At 46.1% G+C, this 26,250-nt stretch overlaps 1 protein-coding gene across 1 annotated transcript in view; it reads right to left on the minus strand.

Annotated features, from left to right (window-relative positions):
- LOC137518962 (nucleotide sugar transporter SLC35D2-like) overlaps positions 1-26,250 on the minus strand; it is a 140,403-nt gene that overhangs the window by 40,551 nt on the left and 73,602 nt on the right. The window contains exons 8-10 of the mRNA XM_068237472.1: positions 20,205-20,307; positions 18,067-18,159; positions 16,128-16,195 (exon numbers count right to left, since the gene is read on the minus strand). Coding sequence (XP_068093573.1) covers positions 16,128-16,195; positions 18,067-18,159; positions 20,205-20,307 — 264 coding nt within the window. The remainder of the gene's footprint in view (positions 1-16,127; positions 16,196-18,066; positions 18,160-20,204; positions 20,308-26,250) is intronic.

A 26,250-nucleotide genomic window follows, 5' to 3' on the forward strand; every position in this document is an offset into this window, starting at 1 on the left:
GCTAAATAACACACACACATTGCACAAAGAACACACTTACACACATTGCACAGACAGTACACTTACACACTGTGCACAGACAATACACTTACACACAGTGGCTAAATAACACACACATTGCACAAAGAACACACATTGCACAGACAACACACTTACACACTGTGCAGCCAGCATGCATGAAGCACGGACTCCGGGTCAGCACCTGCCTGAGTAGTCAGGCAGGCAGCATTCCATAACTTCAGGGATGGAGACTGGAGTCCTCTTCTCTTTCCTCTCCACGATGACACATGCTTGAGGGGCGGGGCAATGAAGACTGCCAGCAGGATTGGATGCAGTAGCTGGCAACTAGCATGCTGCTCTGTCTCTGCAGTCTGCACCCGGGAGTATCTTCTAGAGCTTGGCCTACAAGCTAGGTTCTCTTCTCCTCGTTCTGCTCCCCCTTCTCTACCCTCACAGCGCTCAGTGTTGTTGCCCGCCCCGCATCAAGTAAAGCATAGGCAGCGAGGTGAGGAGAATATCTGCAGAGCTGAGCAATCACCGCAGGGCTTTGTAAATGTATATCTTTACTCTGTTTAGGATGCAAGTCCTGCGGTGACAGCTCTGTTCTCTACAATCCCTCTGCCGCTCTCCATCCTGAGTGCTCAACCCGGAACACAGGCAGGCTATAGCGGGAGGGGGGATTAAACCTCACAAACCGACATGGTAAACAAACCTGCATGCGGCGATCGCACGCTCAGCAAAGAGAAGGAGAGGGGACGGACCAGTAAGCGGCAGCACGCAGCGCACATATAAACTAACGTGCGTGCTGCTCGGAGGCTCTGCATGGAGGAGAGGAAGGGGGCGGACCAATAGGCGGCAGGCACAGGCTGAGCTGCCTGTCACAGCCCGCGCCGACCTGGCTCAGGCTGGCTGAAAGAAAAAAAAAAAATAAACACGCACAGAGCGCCCACTGCCACCAACGGCGCCATAGGCAAAAATTTATAGTTGCCTAATGACACAGACGCCCCTGTGTACCTTTTTTCAGCACATGCAGCAGTATTGGTTATTCAATTTGTTTGTTCTCAGTTTAAGTTCCCTTTAAGGCTAATTAGCTCAGCAATGACAGGGACCAATTGTAAACATCACAAACACAACTCTAGACTGGGAGCACATTTGTCTGTGGTTTCTGTCCAGGAAAACTGAGAACCAATGTTAATCAATGGCAGGCCAGTGCACACTTCAAGGTGTTTTTTCTATCCAGAAAAAAAAACTGACAGCAGTGAACCATAGTGTGGATTTTCTATATCAACAAGGCCTTGTTCACATTGCGTTTCATTTGCTTTATTGTTAGAGATGGCCTGAACCTCCGATTTTTGGTTTGCGAACCCGCAAACATGAACTTCCGCAAAAGTTCACGAACATGCGAACTTCCGCGGACCGCAATAGACTTCAATGGGGAGGCGAACTTTGAAAACTAGAAACATTTATGCTGGCCACAAAAGTGATGAAAAAGATGTTTCAAGGGGTCTAACACCTGGAGGGGGGCATGGCGGAGTGGGATAGATGCCAAAACTCCCCGTCAAAAATCAGGATTTGACGCACAGCAGCGTTTTAAGGGCAGAAATCTAATTTTATTGCTAAATTGGAGGCCTAAAGTGCTTTAAAACATCTTGCATGTGTATACATCAATCAGGGAGTGTAATTAGTGTACTCATTCACACTGACAGACAAAATACACTGTGTAACGCACCGCAAACAGCTGTTTGTGTAGTAACGGCTGTGCTGGACTACTTCACACCATGGCCAGAGTACAGGCGATAGCGGTTTTCAAGCCCATATGGTCGCTGGGCTGAGGTAGCTCAATGACAGAACAACAGTGACTGTCCAGCTGATCAAATTTGGTCTGTCCACAATGAAGCAACGACCTTATTATCTTCACCGCAGCAAGGTAACGATCACGAAGGGGAATTGACACATGTACATGCCTTTTGTTTTGTTGTTGCAGCTGCAGTTCAGCCAGAAACATTAGGCAGGCATGTACATGCACCAGAAAAATTATTATAGCGGCCGCAAAAGTTCAGGAATCCGCCTGGAGTCCTGGTGGACCCTGTTGGTGGTTGCAGTCAAGCGGCCTGCAGGCAGAGACTCTGTGTGGGGACCGACTAAGTCTTGGGGCAGGAAGCCAGTCACACGGCGTTCAGGCAGAGATGCTGTGTGTGGGGACTGACTTAGTCTTCGGGCGGGCAGTAACCCTCTGAGGTCCATGCCTCATTCATTTTGATAAAGGTGAGGTACTGAACACTTTTGTGACCTAGGCGACTTCTCTTCTCAGTGACAATGCCTCCAGCTGCGCTGAAGGTCCTTTCTGACAGGACGCTTGAGGCAGGTCAAGACAGAAGTTGGATGGCAAATTGTGACAGCTCTGGCCACAGGTCAAGCCTGTGCACCCAGTAGTCCAGGGGTTCATCGCTGCTCACAGTGTCTACATCCACACTTAAGGCCAGGTATTCGGCTACCTGGCGGTCGAGGCGTTGGTGGAGGGTGGATTCAAAAAGCGCTACGGCGAGGCATTGGACTAAAGAATGTCCACATGTCCGACATCACCATGAGATCGCTAGAGCGTCCTGTCCTTGCCTGCGTGGACATGGGAGAAGGTTTACTGGCAGTGGTACCTTTATTCCATTGTGCTGTGACATCACCCTTAAACGCACTGTAAAGCATAGTTGCCAGCTTGTTCTGCATGTGCAGCATACTTTCTGCCTTCAGGTGAGTTGATTACATGTCCGCCACTTTGTGCCTATACTGAGGGTCTAGTAGTGTGGCCACCCAGTACAGCTCATTCCCCTTGAGTTTTTTTTAAACAGGGGTCCCTCAACAGGCTGGACAGCATGAAAGATGCCATCTGCACAAAGTTGGATCCAGATGTACTATCCAACTCCTCTTGCTCTACCTCAGTGATGTCAGGTAAGTTCTCCTCCTCCCCCCAGCCACGAACAATACCACGGGAGCGTTGAGCAGCACAAGCCCCCTGCAATGCCTGCTGCAGTTGTTCTTCTGCTGCCTCCTCCTCAAAAAAAAAACCCACCTTCCTCGTCATCTGACTCCTCTTCCCCACACGACTCTTCCTCCTCCCCCCTCTGTGCTGCTGCAGGTGCTGTGGAAACATCTGGGTCTGATGAGAATTGATCCCACAACGCTTCCTCCTGTAACTGTTCCTGTTCACGCTCATCCACAGCTTGTTCCACCACTCTACGCACGGCACACTCCAGGAAGAAAGCATACAGAATCAAGTCGTTGATGGCGCCTTCACTGCGACTCACCATGTTTGTCACCTCCTCAAACGGCCGCATGAGCCTGCAGGCATTTCGCATGAGTGTCCAGTTCTTCGGCCAGAACATCCCCATCTCCCCAGAGCATGTCATTCTACTGTAGTTGTTGTAGAGATACAGGCTTTCTCCTGTTGTAGCAGGTGGTCGAACATCAGGAGGGTTGAATACCAGCGAGTCAGGCTATCACAAATCAAGCGCCTCACTGGCAAGTTGTTTCTCTGCTGAATATCAGCCAAGCAAGTCATGGCTGTGTAAGACCGCCTGAAATGCCCACACAACTTCCTGGCCTGCTTCAGGACATCCTGTAAGCCTGGGTACTTACTTACACAAAAATGTCTGGATTACGAGATTGAGCACATGTGCCATGCAGGGTACATGTGTCAATTTTCCCAAATTCAAAGCCGAAATGAGATTGCTGCCGTTGTCACACACCACGTTGCCGATCTCCAGTTGGTGCGGGGTCAGCCACTGATCCACCTGTTTGTTCAGAGCAGCCAGGAGAGCTGCTCCAGTGTGACTCTACTCTTTGAGGCAAGACATGTCTAAGATGGCGTTACACCGTCGTACCTGGCATACAGCATAGGCCCTGGGGAGCTGGGGCTGTGTAGCTGGAGAGGAGATTACAGCACCAGTAGAGTTGCGCTGCCACTCAGCCAAGGAGGAGGAGGAGGATGACAGCGAAGAGGATGTAGTAGGAGGAGAAGGAGAGGAGGTGGCAGCAGGCCTGCCTGCAAGCCGTGGAGGTGTCACAAATAGGTCAGCTGCACAGCCACGTACTCCCTGCTTGACATTGGTTACCAGGTTGACCCAATGGGCTGTGTAAGTAATGTACCTGCCCTGACCGTGCTTGGCAGACCAGGCATCCGTGGTCAGATGGACCCTTGACCCAACGCTGTGTGCCAGAGATGACACCACTTGCCTTTCTACTGCACGGTACAGTTTGGGTATCGCCTTTTTTGAGAAATAATTGCGGCCTGGTATCTTCCACTGCGGTGTCCCAATGGCCACAAATTTTCGAAAGGCCTCAGTCCACCAGCTGGTATGGTAAAAGCTGGCGGGATAACAGTTCCGCTAAGCCAGCTGTCAGACGGAGTGTGGGCACTATGGTGGCGTCAGCAGCTGACATTGAAGGGCATGTTGGCTGGCTGTCCATAGGTGGCGATACATGGCGCCGGACACTGCCACCAGCTGTTTCTGACGACGAGCTCCCCCTGCTTCTTTCAGAAACTCGTCTCCTCCTACTCCTCTCTGACTCCCCCTCTGAACTGTCCCCCTGTTCATCTCCTCTATTGGGAACCAACTTGGCATCCGTATCATCATAATCATCATAATTATCCTCCCCAGCTTCGGTTGTATCAAACACCTCCAAAAGTGCACCAACAGCAGGTACTTTATCATCCTCCTCCTCACATGTTACGTCCATAGTGTTGCCTAACTCAGACATAAGAGGTGGTGAAACTTGCTTAGCGCCTTCATCTTGTTTTAACAATAATGGCTGTGAATCAGTGATTTTCCCACCAAATAACTCCTGCTAAGTGTCAAATGTAGTGGATGTGGTACTTGGAGTAGCGCTGGTGGCTGCTGAAGATGAGGTGTTCTGTGTTAAATAGTCAACCACTTCCTGACAATCTTGGGAGTTGATGGGACGTGCCTTCTTCTGAGCACTGTACTTAGGTCTAGTGCCGCACAAAATCATGTCAGCACAACCTTGAACAGACCTGCCGGGTGGCCTGCCTCTGGGTCTGCCTCTGCCTGTTGTTTTGTCCATATCGGGGGGGGGGGGGGGGGGGGAATGAAGTGAAAGGTATGCACTGACTTGACTAATACAATGTGCAATCACACAGGGGCAGTGAAAGGCATGCAGTGACTGGTATTACAATACAATGTGCAGCTGTCATGCAGGTGCAGTTAACAGGTATGTGCACGGACTGGTATACTAAACAGCTTGTGGTCACACAGGTGCAGTGAACAGGTATGCAGGGATTGGTATTACAATTGCGCAGCTGTCACACACAGGTACCATGAACAGGTGCAGTGACTGGTGGTATATTACACTGCTTGCAGTCACGTAGGTGCACTGAACTGGTTACAGGTATGCACTGCAGTGACTGGTATTACAAATGTGCAGCTGCCACACACAGGTACCGTGAACAGGTGCAGTGACTGGTGGTATATTACACTGCTTGCAGTCACGTAGGTGCACTGAACTGGTTACAGGTATGCACTGCAGTGACTGGTATTACAAATGTGCAGCTGCCACACACAGGTACCGTGAACAGGTGCAGTGACTGGTGGTATATTAAGCTGCTTGCAGTCACGTAGGTGCACTGAACTGGTTACAGGTATGCACTGCAGTGACTGGTATTACAAATGTGCAGCTGCCACACACAGGTACCGTGAACAGGTGCAGTGACTGGTGGTATATTACACTGCTTGCGGTCACGTAGGTGCACTGAACAGGTTACAGGTATGCACTGAAGTGATTGGTATTACAAATGTGCAGCTGTCACACACACACACACACACACACACACACACACACACACACACACACACACACACACACACACACACACGTACCGTGAACAGGTGCAATGACTGGTGGTATTAGCAATGCGTGCACCCACGTAAGTAGGTAGGTAGGTGCACTGAACAGTGAACAGGTGCAGTGATTGGGATTACAAATGCAGCTGCCTGTCACACACACAGGTAGTCACTGAATGTGCTGGGCCTGGCAGTGGCACAGTAGGAAATACCACCAAGGGGCCAAAGGCCAGCTGCGACTGACTGCCAGGGCTGTATATGATGCAAGTGGGCCACAAAAAAAAAAATAGATCACAAGAACAAGATTACCTCTCAAAAGAGCTGTTGAGGGGTGCTTTTTTATCAATAAGAATCAGCAAGGAGCAAGCTAACAAGCCTACAAGAGCCTAGCTAAGCTTTCCCTATAGCTCTATCTGCAGCAGCTCTCCCTTCTCTAATTACTGCAGGCACACGAGTGAGTGAAATGCCTGACGTTGCCTGCCTTTTATAAGAAAGGGGGTGGGGCTCCAGGAGGGAGTGTTGGCTTATTGGCTACAATGTACCTACTGATTGTGATGTAGAGGGTCAAAGTTGACCCTAATGATGTAGTATAGGGGCGGACCGAACTTCCGAAAAAGTTTGCAGTTCTCCGCGATCGCGAATCACGGAAGTTTGCCGGTTCCAGTTCGCCGGCAAACCGTTTGGGCCATCTCTATTTATCGTTCGTGTTTGGTGTTTTTGGAGGAGTTTTTTTTTTCTCCTCCCGGCGCTCGGGTGGGCGCTGCAGTTTTTGTAAAGTGCTTCAATAAGAGCTTTTTCAGAGCGATTGCATTTTTTCACTCCCTGACGCATGTTAACTTTCACATTAGATGAAGCTTTCCAGAGCGTTACGTTACAACCCATCCGGGATTCGCTTAATGTCCAGCTGCAGTGTTTTCCCGACGGGTAAATTAGAACTACCGCTGCTGATCAGCGTCCCACCGCAACTTTCCGATGTCACTCCAGAGGCCATTAACGCGTGCACGAAATCGGGGCCTGCACACGTTTGGTAATGTGAAAGAACTGATAATTAGGTAGCCAGAGTAACCCTCAGTATTAACCACTTGAGGACCACAGTCTTTCTACCCCTTAAGGACCAGGCACTTTTTTTCCATTCAGACCACTGCAGCTTTCACGGTTTATTGCTCGCTCATACAACCTACCACCTAAATGAATTTTGGCTCCTTTTCTTGTCACTAATAAAGCTTTCTTTTGGTGCTATTTGATTGCTCCTGCGATTTTTACTTTTTATTATATTCATCAAAAAAGACATGAATTTTGGCAAAAAAATGATTTTTTTAACTTTCTGTGCTGACATTTTTCAAATAAAGTAAAATTTCTGTATACATGCAGCGCGAAAAATGTGGACAAACATGTTTTTGATAAAAAAAAACCCCATTCAGTGTATATTTATTGGTTTGGGTAAAAGTTATAGCGTTTACAAACTATGGTGCAAAAAGTGAATTTTCCCATCTTCAAGCATCTATGACTTTTCTGACCCCCTGTCATGTTTCATGAGGGGCTAGAATTCCAGGATAGTATAAATACCCCCCAAATGACCCCATTTTGGAAAGAAGACATCCCAAAGTATTCACTGAGAGGCATAGTGAGTTCATAGAAGATATTATTTTTTGTCACAAGTAAGCGGAAAATGACACTTTGTGACAAAAAAAAAAAAAAAGTTTCCATTTCTGCTAACTTGCGACAAAAAAAAATGAAATCTGCCACGGACTCACCATGCCCCTCTCTGAATACCTTGAAGTGTCTACTTTCCAAAATGGGGTCATTTGTGGGGTGTGTTCACTGTCCTGGCATTTTGGGGGGTGCTAAATTGTAAGCACCCCTGTAAAGCCTAAAGGTGCTCATTGGACTTTGGACCCCTTAGCGCAGTTAGGCTGCAAACAAGTGCCACACATGTGGTATTGCCATACTCAGTAGAAGTATTATAATGTGTTTTGGGGTGTATTTTTACACATACCCATGCTGGGTGGGAGAAATATCTCTGTGAATGACAATGTTTTCATTTTTTTTACACACAATTGTCCATTTACAGAGTTATTTCTCCCACCCAGCATGGGTATGTGTAAAAATACACCACAAAACACATTATACTACTTCTCCTGAGTACGGCGATACCACATGTGTGGCACTTTTTTGCACCCTAACTGCGCTAAAGGGCCCTAAGTCCAATGAGTACCTTTAGGATTTCACAGGTCATTTTGCGACATTTGGTTTCAAGACTACTCCTCATGGTTTAGGGCCCCTAAAATGCCAGGGCAGTATAGGAACCCCACAAATGACCCCATTTTAGAAAGAAGACACCCCAAGGTATTCCGTTAGGAGTATGGTGAGTTCATAGAAGATTTTATTTTTTGTCACAAGTTAGCGGAACATGACACTTTGTGAAAAAAAAACAATTAAAATCAATTTCCGCTAACTTGTGACAAAAAAATAAAAACTTCTATGAACTCACCATACTCCTAACGGAATACCTTTGGGTGTCTTCTTTCTAAAATGGGGTCATTTGTGGGGTTCCTATACTGTCCTGGCATTTTAGGGGCCCTAAACCATGAGGAGTAGTCTGGAAATCAAATTCCGCAAAATGACCTGTGAAATCCTAAAGGTACTCATTGGACTTTGGGCCCTTTAGCGCAGTTAGGGTGCAAAAAAGTGCCACACATGTGGTATCACCGTACTCTGGAGAAGTAGTACAATGTGTTTTGGGGTGTATTTTTACACATACCCATGCTGGGTGGGAGAAATAACTCTGTAAATGGACAATTGTGTGTAAAAAAATCAAAAGATTGTCATTTACAGAAGTATTTCTCCCACCCAGCATGGGTATGTGTAAAAATACACCCCAAAACACATTATACTACTTCTCCCGAGTACGGCAATACCACATGTGTGGCACTTTTTTGCACCCTAACTGCGCTAAAGGGCCCAAAGTCCAATGAGTACCTTTAGGATTTCACAGGTCATTTTTGTTTCAAGACTACTCCTCACGGTTTAGGGCCCCTAAAATGCCAGGGCAGTATAGGAACCCCACTAATGACCCCATTTTACAAAGAAGTCACCCCAAGGTATTCCGTTAGGAGTATGGTGAGTTCATAGAAGATTTTATTTTTTGCCACAAGTTAGCGGAAATTGATTTGAATTGTTTTTCTTCACAAAGTGTCATATTCCGCTAACTTGTGACAAAAAATAAAATCTTCTATGACCTCGCCATACACCTAATGGAATACCTTTGGGTGTCTCCTTTCTAGAATGGGGTCATTTGTGGGGTTCCTATACTGCCCTGGCATTTTAGGGGCCCTAAACCGTGAGGAGTAGTCTTGAAACCGAATGTCGCAAAATGACCTGTGAAATCCTAAAGGTACTCATTGGACTTTGGGCCCCTTAGCGCACTTAGGGTGTAAAAAAGTGCCACACATGTGGTACCGCCGTACTCAGGAGAAGAAGTATAATGTGTTTTGGGGTGTATTTTTACACATACCCATGCTGGGTGGTAGAAATATCTCTGTACATGACAATTGTTTGATTTTTTTTACACACAATTGTCCATTTACAGAGAGATTTCTCCCACCCAGCATGGGTATGTGTAAAAATACACCCCAAAACACATTATACTACTTCTCCTGAGTACGGCGATACCACGTGTGACACTTTTTTTGCAGCCTAGGTGCGCTAAGGGGCCCAACGTCCTATTCACAGGTCATTTTGAGGCATTTGTTTTCTAGACTACTCCTCACGGTTTAGGGCCCATAAAATGCCAGGGCAGTATAGGAACCCCACAAGTGACCCCATTTTAGAAAGAAGACACCCCAAGGTATTCCATTAGGTGTATGGCGAGGTCATAGAAGATTTTACTTTTAGTCACAAGTTAGTGAAAAATGACACTTTGTGAAAAAAACCCAATAAAAATCAATTTCCGCTAACTTTTAACAAAAAATAAAATCTTCTATGAACTCGTCATACACCTAACAGAATACCTTGGGGTGTCTTTTTTCTAAAATGGGGTCACTTGTGGGGTTCCTATACCGCCCTGGCATTTTACGGGCCCAAAACCGTGAGGAGTCTGGAAACCAAATGTCTCAAAATGACTGTTCAGGGGTATAAGCATCTGCAAATTTTGATGACAGGTGGTCTATGAGGGGCCGAATTTTGTGGAACCGGTCATAAGCAGGGTGGCCTTTTAGATGACAGGTTGTATTGGGCCTGATCTGATGGATAGGAATGCTAGGGGGGTGACAGGAGGTGATTGATGGCTGTCTCAGAGGGTGATTAGAGGGGAAAATAGATGCACTCAATGCACTGGGGAGGTGATCGGAAGGGGGTCTGAGGGGGATCTGAGGGTTTGGCCGAGTGATCAGGAGCCCACACGGGGCAAATTAGGGCCTGATCTGATGGGTAGGTGTGCTAGGGGGTGACAGGTAGTGACAGGAGGTGATTGATGGGTGTCTCAAGGTGTGATTAGTGGGGGGAATAGATGCAAGTAATGCAATGGCGAGGTGATCAGGGCTGGGGTCTGAGGGCGTGGGCGGGTGATTGGGTGCCCTAGGGGCAGATGGGGGTCTAATCTGATGGGTAGCAGTGACAGGGGGTGATTGATGGGTAATTAGTGGGTGTTTAGAGGAGAGAACAGATGCAATGCACTTGGGAGGTGATCTGACTGCGGGTCTGCAGGCGATCGGATGGTGTGGGTGGGTGATCAGATTGCCCGCAAGGGGCAGGTTAGGGACTGATTGATGGGTGGCAGTGACAGGGGGTGATTGATGGGTGGCAATGACAGGGGCTGATTGATGGGTGGCAGTGACAGGGGTGACAGGGGGTGATTGATGGGTGATAGGTGATTGGCAGGTGATTGACAGGTGATCAGTGGGTTATTACAGGGAAGAACAGATGTAATTAATGCACTGGTGAATTGATAAGGGGGGGTCAGAGGGCAATCTGAGCGTGTTGGCGGGTGATTGGGTGCCCGCAAGGGGCAGATTAGGGTCTGATCTGATAGGTAACAGTGACAGGTGGTGATAGGGGGTGATTGATGGGTAATTAGTGGGTGTTTAGAGGAGAGAATAGATGTAAACAATGGATTTGGGAGGTGATCTGATGTCGGATCTGCGGGCGATCTATTGGTGTGGGTGGGTGATCAGATTGCCCGCAAGGGGCAGGTTAGGGGCTGATTGATGGGTGGCAGTGACAGGGGGTAATTGATGGGTGATAGGTGATTGGCAGGTGATTGACAGGTGATCAGTGGGTTATTACAGGGAAGAACAGATGTAATTAATGCACTGGCGAATTGATAAGGGGGGGTCAGAGGGCAATCTGAGCGTGTTGGCGGGTGATTGGGTGCCCGCAAGGGGCAGATTAGGGTCTGATCTGATAGGTAAAAGTGACAGGTGGTGATAGGGGGTGATTGATGGGTGATTGATGGGTAATTAGTGGGTGTTTAGAGGAGAGAATAGATGTAAACAATGGATTTGGGAGGTGATCTGATGTCGGATCTGCGGGAGATCTATTGGTGTGGGTGGGTGATCAGATTGCCCGCAAGGGGCAGGTTAGGGGCTGATTGTTGGGTGGCAGTGACAGGGGGTGATTGATGGGTGATTGATGGGTGATTGACAGGTGATTGACAGGTTATCAGGGGGGATAGATGCATACAGTACACAGGGGGGGGGGGGGTCTGGGGGGGTCCTGGGGAGAATCTGAGGGGTGGGGGGGGGTGATCAGGAGGGGGCAGGGGGCAGGGGGGGATAAAAAAAAAAAAGCGTTGACAGATAGTGACAGGGAGTGATTGATGGGTTATTAGGGGGGTGATTGGGTGCAAACAGGGGTCTGGGGGGAGGGCAGGGGGGTCTGAGGGGTGCTGTGGGCGATCAGTGGGCGGGGGGGGTCAGATCAGTGTGTTTGGGTGCAGACTAGGGTGGCTGCAGCCTGCCCTGGTGGTCCCTCGGACACTGGGACCACCAGGGCAGGAGGCAGCCTGTATAATACACTTTGTATACATTACAAAGTGTATTATACACTTTGTAGGGGCGATCGCGGGGTTAACATCCCGCCGGCGCTTCCGTATGGCCGGCAGGATGTTACGGCGGGTGGGCGGAGCCAGTTGCCGGGGGAAGCGCGCGTCATCAATGACGCGATCGCTCCCCCGGCATAGGAAAAGGACGCAATGCCCTAAGGCGTATTGCGGTCCTTAAGGCATCCACTTTGCCGCCGCCCATGGGCTGTGGGCGGTCGGCAAGTGGTTAAGTAGGTAGCGGTGCTCCCGACTGAAGGGAGATCTCATCAGTGATATGCCGAGAAGCAGGGCCGGATTGGTACTCGTTACCGCCCTAGGCCACTGTCCCCAGCCGCCCTCTTCAGTATAGGTAGCAAGATGACCCCTCCCCCTTCCCTATAGTATAGGTAGCCTGATGACCCCCCCCCCCAGTATAGGCAGCCAAATCACTCCTCCCCCATTTCCCTTCAGTATAGGTAGCCAGATGACTCCCTTAATCCCTCCATCCCCCCCCCCCCCCCCCACCTTTTAGTATACTGTAGGTAGCCAGCTCGCCTTCACACTGCATCAGCCATCAGTTTCACTCATTTCTGTGCTCGTCTCCAGTGCAGAAGCTTCCTCTTCCTTTCCAATTTGTAGTGGGAGCACCTGGCGCTCAGAATGATGAACCAAAATGATATAATGTAGATAATCACAATATTAGATCAGTCGAGCATCAAATGCGGGGAAGCACTGTAGGGGCGGCAACGCCTTTCTCAACCCACAGTGAATTGCCCGTCTTACACAAGTCTCGTGACAGTACCTCTAGACTGGATCAAATACCCCAACCGAAGATGGTGCCTTTTCCTCCTGTAGTGTAATCCGTTCCGGAATAAGAAGGAAAGAGAAGGATCAATAGCGCAGCTAGGTTCAAAGCTCGCGCGGAGATACTCCGTCCTTCCCTCTCCACATCCGCCGGTAGTGACGTCGCCCTTTGCGTTTCACCGCTCTCCAACCAAGTGTCGGCTTACTTCCTTGCAGACCTCAGGATCAGCGGCGACCCGACCAGTCCTCTTCCTTTCCGTCTCTAATGCTGCTTAAGTCCATAGCCGCCGGCCACAATGCAAACGTGCACAAAGAGCAAGGTGGCTGCTGCAGCTAGTAGCAGAGTACCACGGTCAGGCGCCCGCCTGACCTCTCTGCATTGCAGCATTTGCAATGCTGCACTAGTTTAGCCTGCTGCTTTGGTGCCCTTCCTCCTGTGGTGCCCTAGGCCATGGCTTAGGTGGCCTTGGCCTAAATCCGGCCCTGCCAAAAAGTGGGTGAGTAACCTATTATGTACTCTCTGTTTGGGACTCTGCATAGGGAAGGAGAGAAGGAGACACTAGGGGAGTAGAGAGAGCTGCCTTTCCATCATCTGGCACCTGTAGGCACATGGCTACAGTGCCTTATGGTAAATTCGTCCCTGGTTGAGACACAGATATAACAAAGGCTACAAGAAATGCTGCAACCTTGAAGGCCAGCAAGCAAGACCACAGTGGCCTCTTGAAAGGAAGAAGCTGGCTGCCCGGCCAAACTAGGGAAGATGGACCTTGAAATGCAAACCTGAAGCAAAAGTGTATGATATCATGAATCGTATGAGAAATACGTATAAGGAATAGCAAATAAAAGGGTCTCATATTTTTATTTTCAGTCATATAGCTTTTTTTTTATAACATTGCATTATTCTGTCATATTTGCAGTTTAGAAGCCACACTATGGGCCTGATTCACAAAGCGGTGCTAACAGTTAGCACGCTGGTGAAAAGCCCTTTATCATGCCTGAACTCAGTTTAGGCATGATAAGTTTAGGTGTGATAAGTTTAGGTGTGATAAGTTTAGGCATGATAAGTTTAGGCGTGATAAGTTTAGGCATGATAAGTTTAGGCGTGATAAGTTTAGGCATGATAAGTTTAAGCACCAACTGGGTTAGCACCGCAGTGCACAGCTGATCAAAAGTTTTGCGCTAGCAAAGTCTGGTGCACTTCACATAGAGTTTAATGGCGCTGCTTTGCGTGCGGGACTTTGCGCGCGATCTAAACTTATCTAAACTTATCACACCTAAACTTATCACACCTAAACTGGCTTTTCACCAGCGTGGTGCAATGGTTATCACGCCTAAAGTCTCTAACTGGGTTAGCACCACTTTGTAAATCGAGCCCTTTGTCTTTTAAAGTGTGAGCTCAAAAAATATTTATACATGCCTGGGGCTTCCTGCAGCCCATCCGCTCGGATCGCTCCCACGCCGCCGTCCTCCGCTACCCTTTTTTTTGTTTTTTGAGCTCTGAGTCCCTTTAAACTATAAAACAGAGCAGAGCTAATGCCCTTTTGAACTTCCCTGCAGTAAAATCTTATCTCAAGCTGCCTCTCACTGTTTCTTGGTTGTTTAAGTGCTTCAGAAAATAAGACTGTTTTCAACCCAGTGGGTGGAAGCTCTCAGAGAAGCTCTTTTGCATAGAAACTGGAGGTTTTTTTTTTTAACTCTTCTTATACTGGAAAACTACATGAGACTCTTTTCTTCGCTACTAATGTCATATTTCTTAGCTGTACTACACATACAATTCATTATCTCATAAGTTTATTTTCGCTTCAGGTTTGCCTCAATAGGACCCATATCCTTCCTGGCTAGCAAGCAGCTTCTGCTGTTTTAAAGCTGACCAGAGATCACACAGATAGCGTTAGTCAGTCCAGCCTCCAGCCTGTGTCTGACAGCTTTACAAGCTAAGGAGAGGGGGAAAGAGTATCCAGGAGAGAAACACTGGATGTGTTGTATTTATTTTACAGAGAGCATTCCTGCAGACTTTGTTTTAATAAACAAAGAGTTAAATGAACATAACGATAAAGAGTTACATGAACAGGGGCAATCAATCTTTTGGGGGACAACAGGGCCCCTGACCTTTTACTAGATCAAAGCAACTGCCTCTGTTGCCTGGTGGATAATAGGGCTCTGACACAGGACCAACCACACCAGCATATGGTCTCACAAGGGGTCTGAGAATCTCATCAGGCTACCTCTGGAGATCACATGGAGGCCTGTGCGTTTGAGCAGACACATGCACATTTGTTGTCCTCTGGAGGTCATTTTACAGGACTCTAGCAGTGCTCCTCCTGTTCCTCCTTGCACAAAAGCCCAGGTCCTGCTGCTGGGTTGTTTCACTCCTACGGCCTCCTCCACATCTTCTGATGTACTGGCCTGTCTCCTGTTAATGCCTCCTTCTCTGGACACTACGCTGACAGACACAGCAAATCTTCTCGCCACAGCTTGCATTGATGTGCCATCCTGAATGAGCTGCGCTACCTAAGCCACTTGTGTGGGTTGTAGACTCCATCTCATGCTACCACTAGAGTGAATGCACTACCAGCATTCAAAAGTGACCAAAACATCAGCCAAAAAGCATAGGAACTGAGAAGTGGTCTGTGGTCACCTCCTGCAGAACCACTCCTTTATTGCGGATGTCTTGCTAATTGCCTATAATTTTCCACCTGTTGTCTATTGCATTTGCACAACAGTATGTGAAATTGATTGTCAGTGTTGCTACCTAAGTGGACAGTTTGATTTCATTGTGTTGTTTTAGGGTCCGTTTCCACTAGCGCGGAAACTGGGCCGAATCCGTAGCATTTCCCCGCAGGCAAATCGCTTGGGGAAACTGCCATAGGAAATTATAGCGCCGACGGCCGAATTGCTTGCCCTAGCGATTCGGCCGACATTGCCATCAGTTTTCATGTGGGAGGCAGGGAATCCCATAGCCATGCATGGCACGGCTTCTGGGATTCGTCTGCGTAACTGCAGACCCGGAAGTACCGCCGCGCGTCTCACAGCCGTGCGCGTGGGCTAGTGGAAACAGGCCCTAAGTGTTCCCTTCATTTTGTGTGCGCAGTGTATAAATATATACATCTGTATGACATTGTGCAAGATCTGAAACATTAAACCACTAAACCACTGGAATATTAGCTTGTGCAAATGACATTGGTCTTACTGTGTGATCAGATTGTTACAGAGAACTATTATTACATAGCAATTATACATAAGGCGATACAGTAATCAGGAGTGACAGTATAGACATCCCATTAACTTTAGTATAATTGGCCATGCTGTTAAACCTGATATAAATGAACAAATGTTACATCTTCAGCATCTGTTGATCTTTTTTACATGCTTGGGCTGCAGTTAACTTTCCATATAACCTTGGCCACTGTCTGCACAAAGAAGTAGAAATTGCATGTACATCTACAACTTACCCCATCAAACAGGACAGGGTGAATTGGAAAGCAAATGTAATGTCTGTCCACTCAGAAAAATGTATTGCCTAAAAGAAAAATGGTTATTTATCGGTTAGTGATCAAGTATAGTGTAAGGCTAGGCACTAGGCAGTACAGTACTCACTTATTAACACTGAATATAATTTACCCATTTTATAGTTCGCTCCATGGCCTGTGGTATCAGCAAGGTGGCATAGTGGATATATCACTTGCAGTCAGGGCCGGATTTACCATAAGGCACTGTAGGCACGTGCCTACAGGTGCCTGATGATGGAAAGACGTCTCACGTCTCGCTCTGAACGCCTCCCTCCCTCCCTATGCAGAGTCCTGATGAGAGCATAAATGAGAGATTACTCACCCTGCTCTCTGCATTCCACTGAACAAGTCTCCCTTCAATCAGGGGCACCTCTAGCTACTTAATACTGATGTTCCTTCAGCTACGTAATACTTGGGAGCTCCTCTAGCTACTTAATATTTAGGATATTACTGGCTACCTAACACTAGTGTTGAGCGAACAGTGCTCGCCACTGTTCGGGTTCTGCAGAACATCACCCTGTTCGGGTGATGTTCGAGTTCGGCCGAACACCTAATGGTGTTCGGCCAAACTGTTCGGGTTCGCCCGAACTGCTCAATGGCCTGCTGAACAGGGCCCCTGTTCGGCCGAACAGGGCCCTGTTCAGCCGAATACGGCCCCCCTATGGGGTCGCAGGCATAAGGGGGGAGCATGCCCCGATCGCGCGGGGGGGGTCGGAAATTCCCCCCACCCCCTCCGCTAGCGCTCCCCCCTCTGCCCGCTTCCCCATAAAAAAAGTTTAATGCAAGTTAAATAGTACCGGTGGCTGGCAGTGGAGTGAGGAGGAGGATTCAGAGTAGGAGAGTGACGCGTTGAGGCCGGGCAGCGGGCGGTTCAGCGGTAGTACCCTTGTGGTACTTCCGCCCTTTCTCTGACCTCACGTCCTCTACGTGATGACGCATACGAGGGTACGCGTGACGCGTACCCTCGTATGCAGAGGACGTGAGGTCAGAGAAAGGGCGGAAGTACCACAAGGGTACTACCGCTGAACCGCCCGCTGCCCGGCCTCATCGCGTCACTATCCTACTCGGACTCCTCCTCCTCACTCCACTGCCAGCCACCGGATTTAACTTGCATTAAACTTTTTTATGGGGAAGCGGGCAGAGGGGGGTGCGCTAGCGGAGGGGGTGGGGGGAATTTCCGACCCCCCCGCGATCGGGGCATGCTCCCCCCTTATGCCTGCGACCCCATAGGGCCCCCAAAATGGGCATGTTCGGGGGTCCCATTGACTTCCATTGAGTTCGGGGTTCGGGCCGAACATGCCGAACATCTGGCCCATGTTCGGCCTGTTCGGCCCGAACCCGAACATCCAGGTGTTCGCCCAACACTACCTAACACTAAGGGGCACCTGTAGCTACATATGACAGGTAAGGGAGAAGTGACAGCAGGGCCAGCCAGCACACTTGTGGTGCAGTTTTGTGGGGGATTGTTGGTTCTTTGGGGGCAAAGTCTAAGGTTCCAGGACATCTGTGCCAATAGGCTCCACTGCAGTGAGGTAAATCCAGGCCTGGTTATGCCCATTGTTTGGCCCCACTTCTAAGCTATAGCAATGATGCTCACTGGGAGGCAGAAATCAGATGGGGATGGATAGAAAATTGGAGTGGATGGACTGGAAGAGGAGAAAATGGATAGTAATGAATGGGGTTTGGAGAGAAACCTGATGGGGTCAGGCTGAGACGGGGTACAAAAATCTGTGCTCATACACCTCTAGTGCTGGTAGCAGAGTGAGCACATGCTCAGAAGGATATAATACTGGTCAGTGGGTGGGTGGGTGGGCTTAGGTAGTTTGTTTTCAAGGTACAGTTCTGAATAATATTGTCTACTGGATAGTGTTAAACAACTTACTTTCTCAAATTCACCATTCCATAAGGTTAGAAGAAAAGTGGGCAAAATCATGAAACCAGCATTGTAAAAAAGGACACCATATTTCCCCAATTCCTGCAACAGTACAAAACATAATAGACATTAGAACTGAAGACTAAGTAAAATCTATGCTGTGTTGAAAACTTATAAATACAAATCACAAACAATATATTTTAGCTAATAACAATAAAAGTGTTACAGCAGACATGTCACTAAAACGACAGTTGAAAGTGAATCAATAGGCCATGGCAACTATATCAAACAGGCCCAGATTTACCTTACAGGAGCCTATAGCCACAGATGTGCTGGCACCTCAGACTTCTCCCTCCATGAACCTAAAACTCCCCACCAAACTGCACTGCAAGTGTGCTCGCTGGCCCAGCTGCCACTTCTCTCTTACTTCCCTTGCCCATCACAGGTAGCTACAGGTGTCCCCAGTATTAGATAGCTGAAAGAACCTCAGCATTAAGTAGCTAGTGGTGCCCCCAACTAAAGGGAGATCTCATCAGTGGAATGCAGAGAGCAGGGTGTGTAACCTCTCATTCAGTGCTGGGCCGAAATTACGCATGAGCGTAATTACGCATCGTAATTCAATGTAAATTTACGCGTAAGTGCTACGCGTAACTTACGGTCTTACGCGTAATTATTTACGCGTAAGCAGTTAAGTGGTATCGTAATTACGCTGTCTACTGTAATTGCTAGGTATGCGTAATTTTACGAAGACTTACGCGTAATTTTACGCGTAATTACTAACGTAAAAACTCTTCTTTTCTAAGAGTAGCCAACCAGTCAACATCCTAAGCAACCAATAGTATCATCTCCCGCCCTTCAGTATAAGCGTACATTTTGACGCATGCGAATGATGTGTACGCAATAACTGTCACATTGATGGCTATTGCGTACACATCGTCCGTATGCGTCAAAAAATACGCATTAATGGGTATTACGGCACTACGCGTAACATCGTAGTGTAAGCGCCTACATTACGGTATCCTTAAGCGTAACTGCGTAAGTTAACGCGTAATTACAGTGATGAACCGTAGATAATTTCCTACGCCGTAACCGTAATTGCGTAATGCGTAATAGCGTAAAATTACGCGTAATGATCCGTAAGCGTAGATTTTTCCATTACGACCAGCACTGCTCTCATTTACACTCTCATCAGTACTCTGCATGTGGAAGGAGGGAGAGAGGCGCTTGGGGAGTGGAATGAGCTGCCTTTCCATCATCAGGCGCCTTTAGGCACCTGCTTCCGGTGCCTTATGGTAAAGCCCTGATATTACAACAAATTATAAATAATAAAATATTAGACCTTTTTTTTTGTGCAATGAAAATAAAAAAAATTCTTGGGACAGAAACAATTAAATTAATATCAGTTTGTAAATTGGTAAGGATTTGCAAAATAAATAGTAACCATTTGCCAGTTTCACATGTACCACCTACAACACTATAATATGGCTCTGGGAAGATTTCTCTTCTTTAAAATACACCTGAAGTGAGAGGCATATGGTGGCTGCCATATTTATTTCCTTTTAAGCAATATCGGTGGCCTGGCATTTCTGCTGACCTCTTTGGCTGCAGGAGTGTTTGAATCACATACCTGAAGCAAGCATGCAGCTTATCCAGACATACTTAAGTCAGAAATATCAGATCTGCATGCTTGTTCTGGCCGGTTTCACACTGTAGACCAGCGTTTTTGTTGTGGTGCGATTGCGCAATCGCATTGCACCACAACGTCAACGCTACATGATCCTTTTGACCACTCAGTGCTGCAGTGGGGGGGGGGGGGGGGTGGGGTCACATGCACATGCATGCATGATCATTACAGAAAGTCATGTACTTCCTGAATGTAGCAGTAATCATTCTTACTAAACAGGCACGGATTGGCTCAGGGGACACATCTCCTTCCACCAATCCTTCCTGCTTTGTGGGCCATCAGGAGGACACACATACAATCACTTGCGGCACCCGGTTGAGTGCACAGACATGATACTCACATCCCTACAGCTGTAGCAACCGTAGCAGTAACAGTAACTATCTCGTCTATGCAGCTGAAGTGGTTAAGAAGAGGTTTGAGGAACATAACACTGACTGGTATAGATTTTTTAGCAAATAATTACCTTCGGGTCAGTTTTTTCTTTTATATACACACCATATGCAGCTGTGAATAAGTCGTTCACGAACACAAATATGTATCCATCCCAAGAAAAAGACAGATCAAAGCTGAAAAGAAACATAAATAGCATTTCATGAATACATATGTGAAATTACTGGTCTGCTATAACAAAGCACAAATGGGGTGGCAATGCCCCTCAATATGAATCACAAATGTTAAAATGTAACTTGTACTGGTATATCTAAAATCTGAGGACTATTCAAAGGGTGTCTAAAGTGTTACATAAACAGTGCAGGTGGTCATCATATGGTAATGTATATTTGGTCTGTGACCAGGAGTATGCGTGAGTAGAGCCCAAGTCCACCTACCACACATCTGAGACTGCAATAAATAAAAAGTTACTTAACACACCACAAAAATTCCCTATATGTCTCACCTTGGAGGGGCTTCATCAGGGGAGATCCCAGTGAAAGTGCTGAGTGCTAAAGTACTGGTTGCAAGGTGCTGAAGTTAAAAAGTACTAAGACATAAAGTCCAATACATATCAAATAAGTGAATGTAATGAAGAATGGATGTAAGTTCTAGCAAACTCATGATAAAGCTTGAGATCTTCTTCCACTTATGCAATTGGCTTCAGTGAGTGTACGCCAATCACAGGGAGAGACTCCTCCCCATCCTGAGTCCCACCAGTCAAGATTTCCAGTCAGGCTGCAGGGTACTGATCAAGCAGTTCCTAGTTAGTAAAATATCCAAAAGTCAGTTGCATACAAGCAGCACGGGTGGAAGGAGTTCTCAAGCTTTATCATACGCTTGCCAGAACATCTGTTTTTTCTCCATTGCATTTACATTGGTTGATTTATGTATTGCACTTTATTTCTTAGTCCTTGGCAACTTCAGCACCTTGCAATCTGCACTTTTGCACTCACAGCACTTTCATTGGAATCTCCCCTGACAAAGTCTCTCCGGGCCAAAACAGGTAAGAATCTTTTGTGGTGTTTTAAAGGACAACTGCAGTGAGAAGTATATGGAGGCTGCCATATTTATTTCATTTTAAGCAATACCAGTTGCCTGGCAGCCATGCTGGTCTATTTAACTGCAGTAGTATCTGAATAACACCAGGAACAAGCACGCAGCTAATCTTTTCAGATCTGACAATAATGTCACAAACATCTGATCTGCTGCATGCTTGTTCAGGGTGTATGGCTAAAAGTATTAGAGGCAGAGGATGGGCAGGAAAGCCAGGCAACTGGTATTGCTTAAAAAGGTAATAAATATGGCAGCCTCCATATACCTCTCACTACAGTTGTCCTTTCAGTCACTGTTCATTTAGTGCAGTCCCAGGTGTGGACATTGGCCCTACTCACACGTACTCATGGCCACAGCCCACAGATATGTTACCCTTTGATGACCACCTTTGATTATATGTCCTTTGCATTCTCAGCAGATTTTATATACACTAGTAAAAGTTAAAGTTTAACTACTCTTAAAGTCAGAAAAAAAAACATATAGACCTTTGTTTAAAAGTTTTAAAATGTTAATATATTCAGTTTTTGTATAGTGTTTAAAGCCTCATTTGGGTCTTTACTCTTGTTTACGTGTCCACATTGGTGTGAGATTCCCTCTTGGGCCGTCAGGAGTGGATACAATATTTGTTCTAGGCTGAAAATAAATTGCCAATTAAATTCCATTAACATCATACCAGCACAAAAAATTGCTATCCTATTCTGGAAACCCTTAGCTAAGAGACCGGGCCTCCTTAGCCTGAGATCGCCTCTGGAGTCCTTTGTCTGTAATAAAGAATTCTTGCCTGGTTGTGGGACGAGGTAGTGGAGGGAATGGGAGGCAAGAGGTTTTACCACTGTTGGAGATTTTTTTTTGCAGATAACAAGCTTCTTCCTTGACCACAAGTTCAGACTAAATTTTATCTCCCTTCCTCAGAGTTGTTCAAATTGTTTTTTAAACATATTTTATTTGCATTTTTTGAGTTTAAAGTGTTTGCATACAACTATCAAGAAAGAATTGTATAGTTTACAATAAAAAAAACAGATCCTATCTCTCCCCACCCACCCTCAGCCAGCTCTCTATTTTGCTCCAAGAAGCTACAGAAAAGTTCTATCCATAACTTGTATCGGCTGTCCTACAAGCTATACTAATTCCAGTCTCTCTAATGCACCCAATATGTGTCATTAGAGATACCAAGAGGAATATTTCAAAGGCGTCATCAAATTTTTTTCTGTTCACTTGCAGAAAAGTTATGTAAAATGAAGGGCTTCCATCTGGAGAAAAATCAGGGCTGTGGAGTCGGAGTCGTGGAGTCGGAGTCGTGGAGTCGGGCAATTTTGGGTGCCTGGAGTCGGAGTCGGGAAAAAATGCACCGACTCCGACTCCTAATGAATTTGTAACTGTAATTAAAATAGAAAATATGATAAAATGTTCTATTTCTCAGATAATAGTCATTAAAAATAATGTATATATACAGTAATAGCTGTGCTTAGTCCACAAAAATGAAATAAACCAATCAAAATTAGTTACTTGTGCTGCTTCAATAAAGCAGTCCCCGTATTTTTAAGGTCAGATATACATATCTGATTGTGACTGTATATATGATGTGTACACAGGAATCTCTTATATATACTAAATAACATCTATGCTGTAAGAATAAAGCCTGATGTGTAGCCGTGTCACTAATAGAGATGGTTAATGAGTTGGAAATAATTCTGCATTGATGCTGATTTATGCAAATGTATGCACTCCCTTTGCTGATGAAATCAAATAATTTGATATGTTGTTAAAATTTGGATTGGTGACTACAAATTAAAGGGTAACTGAGACGGATGAAAAGTAAAGTTTTATACATACCTGGGGCTTCCTCCAGCCCCCTTCAGGCTAATCAGTCCCTTGCTGTCCTCCACCACCCGGATCTTCTGCTTCTGAGTCCTGGTACTTCAGCCAGTCAGCGCTGTCCGGCTGCATGCCGCTCCCACAGCCAGGAGCGTTCTGCACCTGCGCAATAGTGCTGCACAGGTGTAGTATGCTCCTGGCGGTGCAGTGTGTGCATGCGCACTACGCCGACTGGCTCAAGTACCTGGACTCATAGCAGAAGATCCAGGTGGTGGAGGAGGACAACGAGGGACTGATTATCCTGAAGGCGGCTGGAGGAAGCCCCAGGTATGTATAAAACTTTAATTTCATCTGTCTCAGGTTTACTTTGTTACACAGTAGTACTATACTCTACATATGCACTCCCCACAGAGCTGCAGGGAATCCACTGAGAATGCTGTGCACATTGAACACAGAGGTGTTGTCTGTTTACAATCTCCTCATTCCCCTGCAGAGTACCTGCACATCATTCTTACATGTACCCACACTTACATTGCCTAGGGCCTGATAGATGTTCTTTGTTCCGGTTTGTACCTTTTACAGGTACTCTTACCAAGGACTAGTTTTAGTCTAAAGGGAATAAATATAGTAGTCTACATATCCTTCTCACTTCAGTTGTCTTGTAAAATTCCTAAGCGTTGGCAGTTAAGAGACGAATTTCATGTTACATACTTTTAATCAACAGAATTGTAATATGCAAATTAGGGGAGTCGGAGTCGAGGAGTCGGAGTCGGTGGAATCCTAAACTGAGGAGTCGGAGTCGGAGTCGGTGGATTTTTGGACCGACTCCACAGCCCTGAGAAAAATCTTTTTGTTCCTTTGTCTTTATTAATTGTAGCGTCTAGATGTTCAAAAGACATAATGTGCTTTAATTCTTCTGTTTTATAAATCCATCTATTAAAGATCGCTTTTCTTGCTGCAAGTAAAGCAATGTGAACTATGTCAGGTACTTTTTTTGGCTTTTCTCTCCCAACCCGCAAGGGTACAACAGAAAGATTTGTTCAAATGTTTGCAGATTAGGGGTTTTCTATAGAAAAGAATGAGAGAAGGCTTTGAGACAGCATCGGGAGGGATGGCTAGCGAGTTTCAATTCTAAACATACAGGCCAGGAATGATTTCTTTCTTGTACGCCTGGAAGTCTTTTTTCTAGCTATGCTGAACTGGCAGGCTCGCTTTGGAACCCCCTGGACCCTGAAGGAATGGGACTATGTACTCCTTGGTATGGCAGAGGTGTCCATTAACTGTACCATGAAGGAGAAGAGCTATAGAATTTTTTATGGTTGGTCCCATACTCCTGCTCACCTCCTTAGTTGGGGGCTTAATTCCTCAGATGTTTGTTTTGCAGGGTGTTGTGGTGGTTATGCACCTTTGTTAGGGAGGCATTGGATGAATGTTTCCTCCTTGCGTCTCGGTGCTGGGGATTCCAGTTTCCCCAGACCTATGAGTTGCCTTGTTGCATAACAGTGTGCCATCACTCACTGAGGCTCAAAATATTTTACTCTTGTAATTCTGTAATGTTACTCAAGCCCTGATTGCTGCAGCTTAGAGGGACCCTAGGGTTAATATTTCTGCTCTCTGACATAAGTTTAAGAATATTTACCTCTTAGAACAAATCACTTACTGTTTGCAATGCCATGAGAGCACATCCAACAGGGTTTGTCCTCATTGGTCTAGCTGGATTAATGGTAATACACTGTCTTGAGTGGTGGTGAGTGGGAGTCTCAGTGGTTTATACTGTGTATGCAGTTTACATGTGGCACTTCAATTCCTCTGTAGTTATGATATATGTAGCATCTTGCAGATGTTTTGCATATCTTATACTGTATTCTGTTCATGTTTTATTTGCCATATAGCCTACTGCTTTATTTTATGCCATATAATTAAGCGTTGGATTTAAGGTCATTGTTAAGGTACACCTTACTGTTCCTCAAAACTGGTTCTGTTTCTTATTTGTTTGTTTTTTATTGTGTATTCTCTATATGGCTCTTATGTAGACTTATTCAATAAAAATTAAGTTGAAAAAAAAAACTGCTATCTCAGTTCAAACTTATATCTACAGTTTTGAACCAATGTATAAATTTCAACTCATATTTTTGTAGTAAGCAGAAGGTCACTAAAGCTGTGTCTGTGGGAACAAAAATGTGCAGGCACGGAAGGGCCATTTTTGTTATTGTTAATAGTGCACCTGTGCTTGTTCATATGATTATGCAGAGTGTGTCCTGTTTCTCCTACATAAATTCATTCTGCACACATGATCAGATACGACAGATTAGTAAAACCACAAGAAAAGGTGTCTTATATTTTGTATTTCTGTGGTGTACCTGGTATTGATATCCTGTCAGTGGAGTAGATATGTGATTGCAGGTCTCACACTTTTTTTGTCTGGCCTATCCAAAGAACTCCTGACAATCATCTGTTTTAGACTGGGTGGCTGTCAATATGCCAAGACAGGAGATTTGGGGAATATCCCTCTGTTAGTCATCCTTTTTGTAAAATGGGTTGACGTTATCTTGCAATCGTTCTTAAGGTTTGTAGTTGTGTGTTGTAGGTGACAACCAGTGGGAAATGCCCATTGCCCTGTACCTAGTTTGGCTTATGTGTCATGAGTTAAAGAGAAACTGTAACCAAGGATTAAACTTCATCCCAACCAGTAGCTGATGCCCCCTTTCCCATGAGAAATATTTTCCTTTTCTCAAACGGATCATCAGGGGGCTCTGTATGGCTGTTATTGTGGTGAAACCCCTCCCACAGTGTGATGTCAGGACCATGGTGCTGACATCACACTGTGGGAGCCTTGTTGCATTGTGGGAAATAACAGATGTTTTCAACTGCCAAAAAACTAAGCAGCAACTACTTCCACTGACATCACCTGCCAGCAGTAAAAATGTTTATACAAAATATTTTAGGGTGCAGTCCTTTATATTGTGAAGGATCAAAACACAGTCCTTTTTCAGGGCAATCCACCTTGCCCACCAACACTTGTTAATAATTTTAAAAAGGACTATAAAAACTAATGCAATCTCAAAAAGGCAGAAAAAGATCTCTGAAAAAGCTTTATTGACACATGTAGAAAAACATCAAAACACATCAACAAGCGGTTGTAGCTTTGCCTTGAAGTTATATACCCGCAAAGCTACAACCGCTTGTTGATCCAAACCAATCTAATGTGT

The sequence above is a fragment of the Hyperolius riggenbachi genome, chromosome 1 (genome assembly GCF_040937935.1).
Source record: "Hyperolius riggenbachi isolate aHypRig1 chromosome 1, aHypRig1.pri, whole genome shotgun sequence".
NCBI classification, from domain to species: Eukaryota; Metazoa; Chordata; class Amphibia; order Anura; family Hyperoliidae; genus Hyperolius; species Hyperolius riggenbachi.